The sequence below is a fragment of the Oncorhynchus gorbuscha genome, linkage group LG07 (genome assembly GCF_021184085.1).
Source record: "Oncorhynchus gorbuscha isolate QuinsamMale2020 ecotype Even-year linkage group LG07, OgorEven_v1.0, whole genome shotgun sequence".
NCBI lineage: Eukaryota > Metazoa > Chordata > Actinopteri > Salmoniformes > Salmonidae > Oncorhynchus > Oncorhynchus gorbuscha.
Genome location: NC_060179.1, coordinates 87,911,537 through 87,927,986, shown reverse-complemented (window position 1 = coordinate 87,927,986; position 16,450 = coordinate 87,911,537). Strand labels below are relative to the sequence as shown.

Here is a 16,450-nt window from a genome sequence, read left to right as displayed (position 1 = left end):
AAAGAGAGAGGAGAAAAGATGGAGGGGGAATGAGAGGGGGAAAGAGAGAGGGAAAGAGAGAGGGAAAGAGGGGAGGAACGAGAGAGAGGGAAAGAAAGGAGAAAAGATGGAGGGGGAATGAGAGGGGGGAAAGAGAAGGGAAAGAGAGGGAAAGAGAGGGAGAGGAAAAAGAGAGAGGGAAAGAGAGGGAAAAGAGGGGGGAACGAGAGAGAGGGAAAGAGAGGAGAAAAGATGGAGGGGGAATGAGAGGGGGAAAGAGGAGGGGAAAGAGAGAGGAGAGAGAGGGGGAATGGAGGGGAGAGAGAGGGAGAGAGAGAGGAGAAAAGATGGGGAATGAGAGGGGGAAAGAGGAGAGGAAAAGAGAGAGGGGGATGGAAAAAGAGAGGGGAAAGAGAGGGGGAAAGAGAGAGGGAAAGAGAGGGGAGGAACGAGAGAAAGAGAGAGGGGGAAAGAGGAGAGGAAAGAGAGAGAGAAAGAGGAGAGGAAAGAGAGAGTGAAACAGAGGGGAGGAAAGAGAAGGGGAGGAAAGGAGAAGTGAGCTCTGTTAAGTTTTCAACTCATGTAACAGGACAGAAATGCTCATGTTCTGTACTTCCAAGGAAGATGAATCAAAGGAAGGTCTTATATTTATTGTGCTAAACCTTCTGATTGATAGACAGGGAAATGTATCGATGATATCAGTCGCTGTAACACATAATGTAGTGTGCATAAAGAACATCAAACGTGTTATAAGAGGATATGAAGAGGTCAACATTATCTGTAGTAGTAGTATAGTATCGGTATTAAATCGGAGTAATAGTACTAGCTGTATTGACAGTGTCAATAACACAACAATAAACCAGTTTTACGATTGGAGACCTCACCAACTGTGATGCGCCGTTGCCGCGGTGACCCTTCCTCCTCCTGGGTGTGGTCAGGGCTCTGATTGGATAAGGAGTGGAAGGTGTGGCTTCTAGGAACGGTCACAGTGGTGGCCCCGCCCAGACTGCAGGAACAAGCTGCTCCAGGTTTCTACAGTAAATGGACAACCAGACATATGACCACTCTGTCCAAACAGGAAACACAAAGAGGACACTTGCACATTCCCTGTCTTGGATTTTAAAGTATTGGATTGGTGTAAAAAGTAGCTGGAGGCAGATTCCACCATTGATAAATCCAAGTGCACTTGGAAAGAAGGGTGGGTAATCAGGACACTATGTTGTCCCTGCAAACTTCGAACCCATGGTCTTAGACAACCTCGTACCCTCGTACCAACTGAGACACACAGGAGCATAAAACAAGCACATTATTTTGGTGAATTAACTAACTCAACAAAGAGAAACCTCTATATTCATAATCATCTCAAAAACTAAAGGAATCAAATCAATTTTCATCTCTTACTTTCTTCATTCATAATTGAGCTAAATAGCCTAGCTAAACTAACCTAGTTAAATAACCTAACTAAATAACCTAGCCAAATAACCTAGCCAAATAACCTAGACAAATAACCTAGCCAAATAACCTAGCCAAAATAACCTAGCCAAATATCCTAGTTAAATAACCTAACTAAATAACCTAGCTAAATAACCTACCTAAATTGGATCAAGGAGAAATGTTGCTCTGAAGACATACTGAACTACTATGAAAACGCTCTGAAGTTTCTAAAACTGTTTGAATGATGTCTGTGAGTATAACAGAAATCATATGGCAGGCAAAAACCTGAGAAAAATACAACCAGCAGGTGGGAAATCTGAGGTTTGTAGTTTTTCATGTCATTGCCTATTCAATATCCAGTGTAAATGGGGTCAGATTGCACTTCCTAAGGCTTCCACTAGATGTCAACAGTCTTTAGAAAGTTGTTTCAGGCTTCTGCTGTGAAAGGGGAGAGAGTAAGACCACTCAGAGTAAGTGGCTCAGCTGAAAGCCATGAGTTGTTTATCGCGGATGGCCATGAGCGCGAGAGCGAGCTCCGTTCCCTTTCCTTTCTAATGACAACAGAATATTATTGAAGATTTATCCAAAAACATCCTAAATATATACATCGTTTTCTATTAACTTTAATTGAACTTTTTTGTACTTTTCGTCTGGACTTAGTGCCCATACTTTGTGCATTTGAATTAGTGAACTAAACGTGCAAACAACAAGGAGGAACTTGGACATAAATGAGTGACTTTATTGAACAAAACAAACATTTATTGTGGAACTGGGATTCCTGGGAGTGCATTCCCGATGAAGATCATCAAAGGTAAGTGAATATTTATAACGCTATTTCTGACTTTTGTTGACTCCACAACTTGGCGGGAACAAACTCCCTCACGACGCCAGGACAGCGGAGTCAATCACCACCTTCCGGAGCCACCTGAAACCCCACCTCTTTAAGGAATACCTAGGATAGGATAAGTAATCCCTCTCACCCCCCCCTTTAAGATTTATATGCACTATTGTAAAGTGACTGTTCCACTGGATGTCATAAGGTGAATGCACCAATTTGTAAGTCGCTCTGGATAAGAGCGTCTGCTAAATGACTTAAATGTAAATGTAAATGGGTATCTGTATGGCTTGTTTTGGTGTCTGAGCGCTGTACTCAGATGATCGCATGGTGTGCTTTCGCCATAAAGCTTTTTTGAAAATCTGACACAGCGGTTGCGTGAAGGAGAAGTTTATCTTTAATCCTATGTATAACACTTGTATCTTTCATCAACATTTATGATGAGTATTTCTGTAAATTGATGTGGCTCTCTGCAATTTCACCAGATGTTTTGGAGGCAAAACATTACTGAATATAACACGAAAATGTAAACAAAGATTTCTGGATATAAATATGAACTTTATTGAACAAAACATACATGTATTGTGTAACATGAAATCCTATGAGTGCCATCTGATGAAGATCAAAGGTTAGTGATTTATTTTATCTCTATTTCTTCTTTTTGTGACTCCTCTCTTTGGCTGGAAAATGGCTGTATGTTTTTTGTGACTTGGCACTGACCTAACATAATCGCATGGTGTGCTTTCGCCGTAAAGCCTTTTTGAAATCTGACACGATGGCTAGATTAACAAGAAGTTAAGCTTTAATTTGACGTATTGCACTTGTGAATGTATGAAAGTAAAACATTTATTTAAAAAATAATTGAATTTCGCGCTCTGTCATTTCACCGGCTGTTGTCGAAACGTTCCGCTCGCGGAACCCCAAGCCGTAAAATTAAGGCAGTGATTGTTTACAGGAAATGTTCCAAAGCTTGTGATTGATTATGCATAAAGGTCAAATGACAATTCAAGATCGGGACGAGAGCAACTATGGGTTTTCTACAAATGATCGCATCCATTGGTAGAAAACAGCTGAGACGCTGCAGGCTATGCTGACGTTTTCACAGGACAGTTGCAGGCACAATGTTGGACCAGTAACCAGACCAGCCCAGTACAGCTTAGTTTGGTTCAGTAGTGGATCAGTAACCAGGCCAGCCCAGTACGGCTTGGTTTGGTTCAGTAGTGGATCAGTAACCAGGCCAGCCCAGTACTGCTTGGTTTGGTTCAGTAGTGGATCAGTAACCAGGCCAGCCCAGTACAGCTTGGTTTGGTTCAGTAGTGGATCAGTAACCAGGCCAGGCCAGCCCAGTACAGCTTGGTTTGGCTCAGTAGTGGATCAGTAACCAGGCCAGTCCAGTACAGATTGGCCTGGTTAGGTAGTTGATCAGTAATCAGGCCAGACCAGTACAACTTGGCCTGGCTCAGTAGTTGATCATTAACCAGGCCAGACCAGTACAGATTGGCCTGGTTAGGTAGTTGATCAGTAATCAGGCCAGACCAGTACAGATTGGCCTGGTTAGGTAGTTGATCAGTAACCAGGCCAGACCAGTACAGATTGGCCTGGTTAGGTAGTTGATCAGTAACCAGGCCAGACCAGTACAACTTGGCCTGGTTAGCTAGTTGATCAGTAACCAGGCCAGACCAGTACAACTTGGCCTGGTTAGGTAGTTGATCAGTAACCAGGCCAGACCAGTACAGCTTGGCCTGGTTAGGTAGTTGATCAGTAACCAGGCCAGACCAGTACAGCTTGGCCTGGTTAGGTAGTTGATCAGTAACCAGGCCAGACCAGTACAGCTTGGCCTGGTTAGGTAGTGTTAAAAATCCAGGCCATATGACTGTGGTCTTGAAAAATAGACCAGATGAAGTGTAGGGACCATATACATAGATATAGGACTCATCTTTGTCTCTGTACCCTTGTGGTGTCCGTGACAACACAGGTAGTACCAATGAGGCTCGCTTCATTTTAAAGTTGTTATTGTTCTTCTTCTTTTGCGTTTGAAAAAAGTGTCAATATAAATATTGGTGATTTAACACCACCTGCAGTGCTGGAGTACTGAACCAAATCTTGTCTCATTTATATATTGTGGCTACTAGATGGTGGTGATATAGCTTAAATCAGCCACAGGCAACCCAACATGAAGAAGAAGAAGACAATGCTCTGGATCCCCACCCAGTTATATACTTTAAAATGGTGGAAGACCTAAATGGTAATGTCCATGCTAAAATGGGTTTTATCCATCTAGTCCTTTATTTATCGCTATGGGCATTACCCTTTGGTAGATAGAGGCCTCCATCTTGGTTCTGAGAGGAAGCAGTCGCAGTTCTGCTCTCAGTAACTCATGGCAACTGGCGTCCGCGTTGCTCCAGTCATCTATAGAGAGAAACAGGGAGACATGTTATTAAAACTTTTTAGGGATAGCCACCATTTTTTATTATTCACCTAAATGACATACCCAAATCTAACTGCCTGTAGCTCAGGACTTGAAGCAAGGATATGCATATTCTTGATACCATTTAAAAGGAAACACTTTGAAATTTGTGGAAAGTCTGGTTACGTTCTAGGATCTCTGATATGGTGTCCTATAGGATATACTACACCCCTAATGATATAGTGAAGTCTGGTTACCTTCTAGGATCTCTGATATGGTGTCCTATAGGATATACTACACCCCTAATGATATTGTGAAGTCTGGTTAACTTCTAAGATCTCTGAGGAATAGATATGAACGTGATTTGACTCGTTGAAACAATGTTTAGGGTGAGATTTTTACAGATTCCTTTCTTTGCAAATTGAACGAGTGGAAATACAAAGTCGATCGTGCATGCTATATGGGTCTTTTTAGGATATGAAAGGATTTTATCTAATAAAACAACACTTCATGTTATCTCTGGGACCCTTTGGATGATAAATCAGAGCAAGATATCAGAATGTAAGTACACATTTTACATTCAGAGGTTAATTTATCAAACCTATCACGAAGAAAGAAATGTTTTGCTGTTAGGAGCTCTCCTCAAACAATAGCATGGCATTTTTTGCAGTAATGGCTACTGTAAATTGGACAGTGCAGTTATATTAACAATAATTTAAGCTTTCAGTAGATATAAGACACGTATATGTACCGGCATTTGTTGTTTCTCTCAAATCTGCGATCTTGACGATACGCGCTACATGATTTAGAAAGATAGCTTGGATGTAAAACTGATTAATTAATTAATTCATTTAGTGTCTTTGTGAAACATGTAGTTTGGATCCAAGCCTACAGAAGGAAGCAGGGGGGATGATTTTGTCCCTATGAAATCACGTAAGGGAAACCAAACTTACCCTGCCCTGTATCACCTATCACTAATAATGGTGTGCTGGCTTAGACAGATCTGAAATAGAAAGAGTCCCATCCTTTTCTCTAGAAACAACAGGACAACATCAGTCATGAACACTAACATCCTACCACATCAACAACATCAGTCATGAACCATAACATCCTACCACATCAACAACATCAGTCATGAACCCTAACATCCTACCACATCATCAAGGACAACATCAGTCATGAACCCTAACATCCTACCACATCAACAACAGGAACAAACATCAGTCATGAACCATAACATCCTACCACATCAACAACATCAGTCATGAACCCTAACATCCTACCACATCAACAACATCAGTCATGAACCCTAACATCCTACCACATCAACAACATCAGTCATGAACCCTAACATCCTACCACATCAACAACATCAGCCATGAACCCTAACATCCTACCACATCAACAACAGGACAACATCAGTCATGAACCATAACATCCTACCACATCAACAACATCAGTCATGAACCCTAACATCCTACCACATCAACAACATCAGTCATGAACCCTAACATCCTACCTCATCAACAACATCACAAACATCATCCATGAACCCTCCTAACATCCTACCACATCAACAACATCCTACAACATCAGTGAACCCTAACATCCTACCACATCAACAACATCAGTCATGAACCCTAACATCCTACCACATCAACAACATCAGTCATGAACCCTAACATCCTACCACATCAACAACATCAGTCATGAACCCTAACATCCTACCACATCAACAACATCAGTCATGAACCCTAACATCCTACCACATCAACAACATCAGTCAGGAACCCTAACATCCTACCACATCAACAACATCAGCCATGAACCCTAACATCCTACCACATCAACAACATCAGTCATGAACCCTAACATCCTACCACATCAACAACATCAGTCAGGAACCATAACATCCTACCACATCAACAACATCAGTCAGGAACCCTAACATCCTACCACATCAACAACATGACAACATCAGTCATGAACACTAACATCCTACCACATCAACAACATGACAACATCAGTCATGAACCCTAACATCCTACCACATCAACAACATCAGTCATGAACCATAACATCCTACCACATCAACAACATGACAACATCAGTCATGAACACTAACATCCTACCACATCAACAACATGACAACATCAGTCATGAACACTAACATCCTACCACATCAACAACATCAGTCATGAACCCTAAATCCTACCACATCAACATCAGCCATGAACCACTAACATCCTACCACATCAACAACATGACAACATCAGTCATGAACCCTAACATCCTACCACATCAACAACATCAGTCATGAACCCATAACATCCTAATCCAACAACAACAACATCAGTCATCCTAACATCCTACATCAACAACATGACAACATCAGTCATGAACCCTAACATCCTACCACATCAACAACATGACAACATCAGTCATGAACCATAACATCCTACCACATCAACAACATCAACATCAGTCATGAACCCTAACATCCTACCACATCAACAACATCAGTCATGAACCATAACATCCTACCACATCAACAACATGACAACATCAGTCATGAACCCTAACATCCTACCACACCAACAACAGGACAACATCAGTCATGAACCACTAACATCCTACCACATCAACAACATCAGTCATGAACCCTAAAATCCTACCACATCAACATCAGCAATGAACCCTAACATCCTACCACATCAACAAAATCAGCCATGAACCCTAACATCCTACCTCATCAACAACAGGACAACATCAGTCATGAACCCTAACATCCTACCACATCAACAACATGACAACATCGGCCATGAACCCTAACATCCTACCACATCAACAACATCAGTCATGAATCATAACATCCTACCACATCAACAACATGACAACATCAGCCATGAACCCTAACATCCTACCACATCAACAACATCAGTCATGAACCTAACATCCTACCACATCAACAACAGGACAACATCAGTCATGAACCCTAACATCCTACCACATCAACAACATCAGTCATGAACCCTAACATCCTACCACATCAACAACATCAGTCATGAACCCTAACATCCTACCACATCAACAACATCAGCCATGAACCCTAACATCCTACCACATCAACAACATCACCATGAAACATCAGTCATGAACCCTCCTACCACATCAACAACATCAGCCATGAACCCTAACATCCTACCACATCAACAACAGGACAACATCAGTCATGAACCCTAACATCCTACCACATCAACATCAGTCATGAACCCTAACATCCTACCACATCAACAACATCAGTCATGAACCCTAACATCCTACCACATCAACAACATCAGTCATGAACCCTAACATCCTACCACATCAACAACATCAGTCATGAATCCTAACATCCTACCTCATCAACAACAGGACAACATCAGTCATGAACCCTAACATCCTACCACATCAACAACATGACAACATCGTCATGAACCATGAACCCTAACATCCTACCACATCAACAACATCAATCATGAATTCTAACATCCTACCACATCAACAACATCAGTCATGAACCACAACATCCTACCACATCAACAACATCAATCATGAATCCTAACATCCTACCACATCAACAACATCAGTCATGAACCATAACATCCTACCTCATCAACAACATGACAACATCGTCATGAACCCTAACATCCTACCACACCAACAACAGGACAACATCAGTCATGAACCCTAACATCCTACCACATCAACAACATGACAACATTAGTCAGATGAACCCTAACATCCTACCACATCAACAACATGACAACATCAGTCATGAACCATAACATCCTACCACATCAACAACATCAATCATGAATCCCTAACATCCTACCACATCAACAACATCAGTCATGAACCATAACATCCTACCTCATCAACAACATGACAACATCAGTCATGAACCCTAACATCCTACCACATCAACAACAGGACAACATCAGTCATGAACCTAACATCCTACCACATCAACAACATCAGTCATGAACCCTAACATCCTACCACATCAACAAACATCAGTCATGAACCCTAACATCCTACCACATCAACAACATCAATAACATCAGCCATCAGTCATGAACCCTAACATCCTACCACATCAACAACATCAGTCTGAACCCTAACATCCTACCACATCAACAAAATCAGCCATGAACCCTAACATCCTACCACATCAACAACATCAGCCATGAACCCTAAGATCCTACCACATCAACAACATCAGCCATGAACCCTAACATCCTACCACATCAACAACATCAGTCATGAACCATAACATCCTACCACATCAACAACATCAGCCATGAACCCTAACATCCTACCTCATCAACAACAGGACAACATCAGTCATGAACCCTAACATCCTACCACATCAACAACATCAGTCATGAACCCTAACATCCTACCACATCAACATCAGTCATGAACCCTAACATCCTACCACATCAACAACATCAGTCATGAACCCTAACATCCTACCACATCAACAACATCAGTCATGAACCCTAACATCCTACCACATCAACAACATCAGTCATGAATCCATAACATCCTACCTCATCAACAACAGGACAACATCAGTCATGAACCCTAACATCCTACCACATCAACAACATGACAACATCGGCCATGAACCCTAACATCCTACCACATCAACAACATCAATCATGAATTCTAACATCCTACCACATCAACAACATCAGTCATGAACCATAACATCCTACCACATCAACAACATCAATCATGAATCCTAACATCCTACCACATCAACAACATCAGTCATGAACCATAACATCCTACCTCATCAACAACATGACAACATCCTACCACATCAACAACATCAGCCATGAACCCTAACATCCTACCACACCAACAACAGGACAACATCAGTCATGAACCCTAACATCCTACCACATCAACAACATCAGTCATGAACCCTAACATCCTACCACATCAACAACATCAGTCATGAACCCTAACATACCACATCCTACCATCATCCTAAACAACATGACAACATCAGTCATGAACCCTAACATCCTACCACATCAACAACATCAGCCATGAACCCTAACATCCTACCTCATCAACAACAGGACAACATCAGTCATGAACCCTAACATCCTACCACATCAACAACAGGACAACATCAGTCATGAACCCTAACATCCTACCACATCAACAACACCAATCATGAACCCTAACATCCTACCACATCAACAACATCAGTCATGAACCCTAACATCCTACCACATCAACAACATCAGTGATGAACCCATAACATCCTACCACATCAACAACATCAGTCATGAACCCTAACATCCTACCACATCAACAACATCAGCCATGAACCCTAACATCCTACCACATCAACAACATCAGTCATGAACCCTAACATCCTACCACATCAACAACAGGACAACATCAGCCATGAACCCTAACATCCTACCTCATCAACAACATGACAACATCAGCCATGAACCCTAACATCCTACCACATCAACAACATCAGTCATGAACCATAACATCCTACCACATCAACAACATCAGTCATGAACCCTAACATCCTACCACATCAACAACATCAGTCATGAACCCTAACATCCTACCACATCAACAACATCAGTCATGAACCATAACATCCTACCACATCAACAACATCAGTCATGAACCCTAACATCCTACCTCATCAACAACATGACAACATCAGCCATGAACCCTAACATCCTACCACATCAACAACATGACAACATCAGCCATGAACACTAACATCCTACCACATCAACAACATCAGTCATGAACCCTAACATCCTACCACATCAACAACATGACAACATCAGTCATGAACCATAACATCCTACCACATCAACAACATGACAACATCATGAACCCTAACATCCTACCATCACATCAACACATCAGCCATGAACCCTAACATCCTACCACATCAACAACATCAGTCATGAACCCTAACATCCTACCTCATCAACAACAGGACAACATCAGTCATGAACCCTAACATCCTACCACATCAACAACATGATAACATCAGTCATGAACACTAACATCCTACCACATCAACAACATCAGTCATGAACCCTAACATCCTACCACATCAACAACATTACAACATCAGTCATGAACACTAACATCCTACCACATCAACAACAGGACAACATCAGTCATGAACCCTAACATCCTACCACATCAACAACATCAGTGATGAACCCTAACATCCTACCACATCAACAACATTAGTGATGAACCCTAACATCCTACCACATCAACAACATCCTACCACAACAACAACAACATCAGTCATGAACCCTAACATCCTACCACATCAACAACATCAGTCATGAACCATAACATCCTACCACATCAACAACATCAGTCATGAACCATAACATCCTACCACATCAACAACATCAGTCATGAACCATAACATCCTACCACATCAACAACATGACAACATCAGTCATGAACCCTAACATCCTACCACATCAACAACATCAGTCATGAATCATAACATCCTACCACATCAACAACATCAGCCATGAACCCTAACATCCTACCACATCAACAACATCAGCCAGGAACCCTAACATCCTACCACATCAACAACATGACAACATCAGTCATGAACCCTAACATCCTACCACATCAACAACATTAGTGATGAACACTAACATCCTACCACATCAACAACATCAGTCATGAACACTAACATCCTACCACATCAACAACATGACAACATCAGTCATGAATCATAACATCCTACCACATCAACAACATGACAACATCAGTCATGAACCCTAACATCCTACCACATCAACAACATCAGTCATGAACCCTAACATCCTACCACATCAACAACATGACAACATCAGTCATGAACCATAACATCCTACCACATCAACAACATCAGTCATGAACCCTAACATCCTACCACATCAACAACATCAGTCATGAACCCTAACATCCTACCACATCAACAACATCAGTCATGAACCCTAACATCCTACCACATCAACAACATTAGTGATGAACACTAACATCCTACCACATCAACAACATCAGTCATGACCCCTAACATCCTACCACATCAACAACATCAGTCATGAACCCTAACATCCTACCACATCAACAGCATCAGTCATGAACCCTAACATCCTACCACATCAACAACATTAGTGATGAACACTAACATCCTACCACATCAACAACATCAGTCATGACCCCTAACATCCTACCACATCAACAACATCAGTCATGAACCCTAACATCCTACCACATCAACACCATCAGTCATGAACCCTAACATCCTACCACATCAACACCATCAGTCATGAACCATAACATCCTACCACATCAACAACATCAGTCATGAACCCTAACATCCTACCACATCAACACCATCAGTCATGAACCATAACATCCTACCACATCAACAACATCAGTCATGAACCCTAACATCCTACCACATCAACACCATCAGTCATGAACCATAACATCCTACCACATCAACACCATCAGTCATGAACCCTAACATCCTACCACATCAACAACATTAGTGATGAACACTAACATCCTACCACATCAACAACATCAGTCATGACCCCTAACATCCTACCACATCAACAACATCAGTCATGAACCCTGACATCCTACCACATCAACAACATCAGCCATGAACCATAACATCCTACCACATCAACAACATCAGTCATGAACACTAACATCCTACCAACCCTGACTCTGTGTCATTCTTGGATCTATTGAACCCTGACTCTGTGTCATTCTTGGATCTAATGAACCCTGACTCTGTGTCATTCTTGGATCTAATGAACACTGACTCTGTGTCATTCTTGGATCTAATGAACCTTAACGCTGTGTCATTCTTGGATCTAATGAACCCTGACTCTGTGTCATTCTTGGATCTAATGAACCCTGACTCTGTCTCATTCTTGGATCTAATGAACCCTGACTCTGTGTCATTCTTGGATCTAATGAACCCTGACTCTGTCTCATTCTTGGATCTAATGAACCCTGACTCTGTCTCATTCTTGGATCTAATGAAGGCCAATGCTGTGTCATTCTTGGATCTAATGAACCCTGACTCTGTCTCATTCTTGGATCTAATGAACCCAGACTCTTGGATCTAATGAACACTAATGCTGTGTCATTCTTGGATCTAATGGATAATGCTGTGTCATTCTTGGAACTAATGGATAATGCTGTGTCATTCTTGGAACTAATGGATAATGCTGTGTCATTCTTGGAACTAATTAATAATGCTGTGTCATTCGTGGATCTAATGGAGAATGCTGTGTCATTCTTGGCTCTAATGGATAATGCTGTGTCATTCTTGGAACTAATGGATAATGCTGTGTCATTCTTGGAACTAATGAATAATGCTGTGTCATTCGTGGATCTAATGGAGAATGCTGTGTCATTCTTGGATCTAATGGATAATGCTGTGCCATTCTTGGAACTAATGGATAATGCTGTGTCATTCGTGGATCTAATGGATAATGCTGTGTCATTCTTGGAACTAATGGACAATGCTGTGTCATTCGTGGATCTAATGGATAATGCTGTGTCATTCTTGGAACTAATGGATAATGCTGTGTCATTCGTGGATCTAATGGATAATGCTGTGTCATTCTTGGATCTAATGGATAATGCTGTGTCATTCGTGGATCTAATGGATAATGCTGTGTCATTCTTGGATCTAATGGATAATGCTGTGTCATTCTTGGATCTAATGGATAATGCTCGTTTGCTGCAGAGCGACGTGTTCATCTTCAATAATAATCTCTCTGTGCATTTTGAGTAAAGTGTTTTCCTTCTCTCTCTAGAGGTTAACTCTCTGTGCATTTTGAGTAAAGTATTTCCCTTCTCTCTCTAGAGGTTAACTCTCTCTGTGCATTTTGAGTAGGGAAACGTTTTAATGCGTTTTAATGCTCCATTAACATATTTAAAAAACAACTCTCTAAATGGTTCTGCTCTAAGGTGCTTATCCCCAGGAATAAATGGGTTGTTTGGATCCTGGATGCTCATTGGCTGGTAGAAGGGAGTTGTTCACCACAATGCACGTTCACTGTCCCACAGCCCAGCCAGTGAGTATGGTCTATCTGCTGACCCTAGACTGGAGGATGTGTGTGAGGTGTCCCAAGTAGTGCCAAGAAAGAGTTGGGTTCAATAGGGTCTGGCTCCAGTCAATACAGTGGCAAGAAACAGTATGTGAACCCTTTGGATTTACCTGGATTTCTGCATGAAGTGGTCATCATATTTGATCTGATCTTCATCTAAATTACAACAATACACAAACATAGTGTGGTTAAACTAATAACATACAAATGATTGTATTTTTCCTGTCTATATTGAATACATAATTAAACATTCACTGTATAGGTTGGAAAAAGCATGTGAACTCCTAGGCTAATGACTTCTCCAAAAGCTAATTGGAGTCAGGAGTCAGCTGATCTGGAGTCCAATCAAGGAGATGAGATTGGAGATGTTGGTTAGAGCAGCCCTGCCTTATAAAAAACACTCACAAAATTTGAGTTTGCTATTCACAAGAAGCATTTTCTGATGTTAACCATGCCTCGAACAAAAGAGATCTCAGAAGACCTAAGATTAAGAATTGTTAACTTGCATAAAGCTGGAAAGGGTTACACAAGTATCTCTAAAAGCCTTGATGTTCATCAGTCCACAGTAAGACAAATTGTCTTTAAATGGAGAAAGTTCAGCATTGTTGCTACTCTCCCTGAGTGGCCGTCCTGCAAAGGTGACCGCAAGAGCACAGCACAGCATGCTCAATGAGGTTAAGAAAAATCCTAGATTGTCAGCTGAAGACATACAGAAATCTCTGGAACATGCTAACATCTCTGTTGACGAGTCTACGATACATAAAACACTAAACAAGAATGGTGTTCATGGGAGGACACCAGGGAAGATGCCACAATGCTGCACATCTGGATGTTCCACAGCTCTACTGGAAACACATTCTGGACAGATGAAACTACAGTTGAGTTGTTTGGAAGGAACACACAATGCTATGTGTGGAGAAAAAGGCACAGCACACCAACATCAAAACCGCATCCCAAATGTAAAGTATGGTGAAGGGAGCTCCATGGTTTGGGGCTGCTTTGCTGCCTCAGAGCCTGGACAGCTTGCTATCATCAACAGGAAAATGAATTCCCAAGTTTATCAAGACATTTTGCAGGAGAATGTTAGGCAATCAGTCCTCCACTTGAAGCTCAACAGAAGTTGGGTGATGCAACAGGACAACAACCCAAAACACAGAAGTAAATCAACAACAGAATGGCTTCAATTGAAGAAAATAAACCTCCTGGAGTGGCCCAGTCAGAGTCCTGACCTCAACCCGATTGAGATGCTGTGGCATGACCACAAGAGAGCGGTTCACACCAAACATCCCAAGAATATTGCTGAACTGAGACAGTTTTGACAGTGTTCCTGACCGTTGTGCAGGTCTGATCCGGCAACTACAGAAAACATTTGGTTGAGGTTATTGCTGCCAAAGGAGGGTCAACCAGTTATTAAATCCAAGGTTTCACATTCTTTTCTAGCACTGCACTCTGAATGTGTACGTGGTGTGTTCAATAAAGACATGAAAACATATAATTGTTTGTGCGTTGTTAGTTTAAGCAGACTGTGTTGGTCTATTGTTGTGACCTAGATGAAGTTCAGATCACATTTTATGATCAATGTATGCAGAAATCCAGGTCATTCCAAAGGGTTCGTACCTTTTCTTGCCACTGTTTGTGTACTAGCCAGCTAGCTAGTGTGTACTACAGGTAACTGCCAAAACAAAGGAAACACCAACATTACCCAAGTATCTTAATAAGAAGCAGGGCCACCACGAGCCAGAATGCATCTTGGCATAGATTCTACATGTATGTGGAACTCTATTGGAGGGATGCGACACCGTTCTTCCACAAAATAAATTCCACAATTTGGTGTTTTGTTGATGGTGAAGGAAAACACTGTCTCAGGCACCGTTTCAGAATCTCACATATGTATTCAATTGGGTTGAGATCTGGTGAGTGAGATGACCATGGTATATTGGGTTGAGATCTGGTGACTGAGATGGCCATGGTATATTGGGTTGAGATCTGGTGAGTGAGATGGCCATGGTATATTGGGTTGAGATCTGGTGACTGAGAGGCCATGGTATATTGGGTTGAGATCTGGTGACTGGTAGATTGGCTGATGATGAGAGGCATGGTATATTGGGTTGAGATCTGGTGACTGAGAGGCCATGGTATATTGGGTTGAGATCTGGTGACTGAGAGGCCATGGTATATTGGGTTGAGATCTGATGAGTGAGATTGAGATCATGGTATATTGGGTTGAGATCTGGTGACTGAGAGGCCATGGTATATTGGGTTGAGATCTGGTGAGTGAGATGGCCATGGTATATTGGGTTGAGATCTGGTGACTGAGAGGCCATGGTATATTGGGTTGAGATCTGGTGAGTGAGATGGCCATGGTATATTGGGTTGAGATCTGGTGACTGAGAGGCCATGGTATATTGGGTTGAGATCTGGTGAGTGAGATGGCCATGGTATATTGGGTTGAGATCTGGTGACTGAGAGGCCATGGTATATTGGGTTGAGATCTGGTGAGTGAGATGGCCATGGTATATTGGGTTGAGATCTGGTGAGTGAGAGGCCATGGTATATTGGGTTGAGATCTGGTGACTGAGAGGCCATGGTATATTGGGTTGA

At 41.8% G+C, this 16,450-nt stretch overlaps 1 protein-coding gene across 1 annotated transcript in view; it reads right to left on the bottom strand.

The window, feature by feature from the left end:
* Positions 1-1,227: 1,227 nt before the first annotated feature.
* LOC124039069 overlaps positions 1,228-16,450 on the bottom strand; it is a 35,847-nt gene continuing 20,624 nt past the window's right edge. Inside the window, exons 3-4 of the mRNA XM_046354949.1 lie at positions 4,557-4,657; positions 1,228-1,254 (exon numbers count right to left, since the gene is read on the bottom strand). Coding sequence (XP_046210905.1) covers positions 1,228-1,254; positions 4,557-4,657 — 128 coding nt within the window. The remainder of the gene's footprint in view (positions 1,255-4,556; positions 4,658-16,450) is intronic.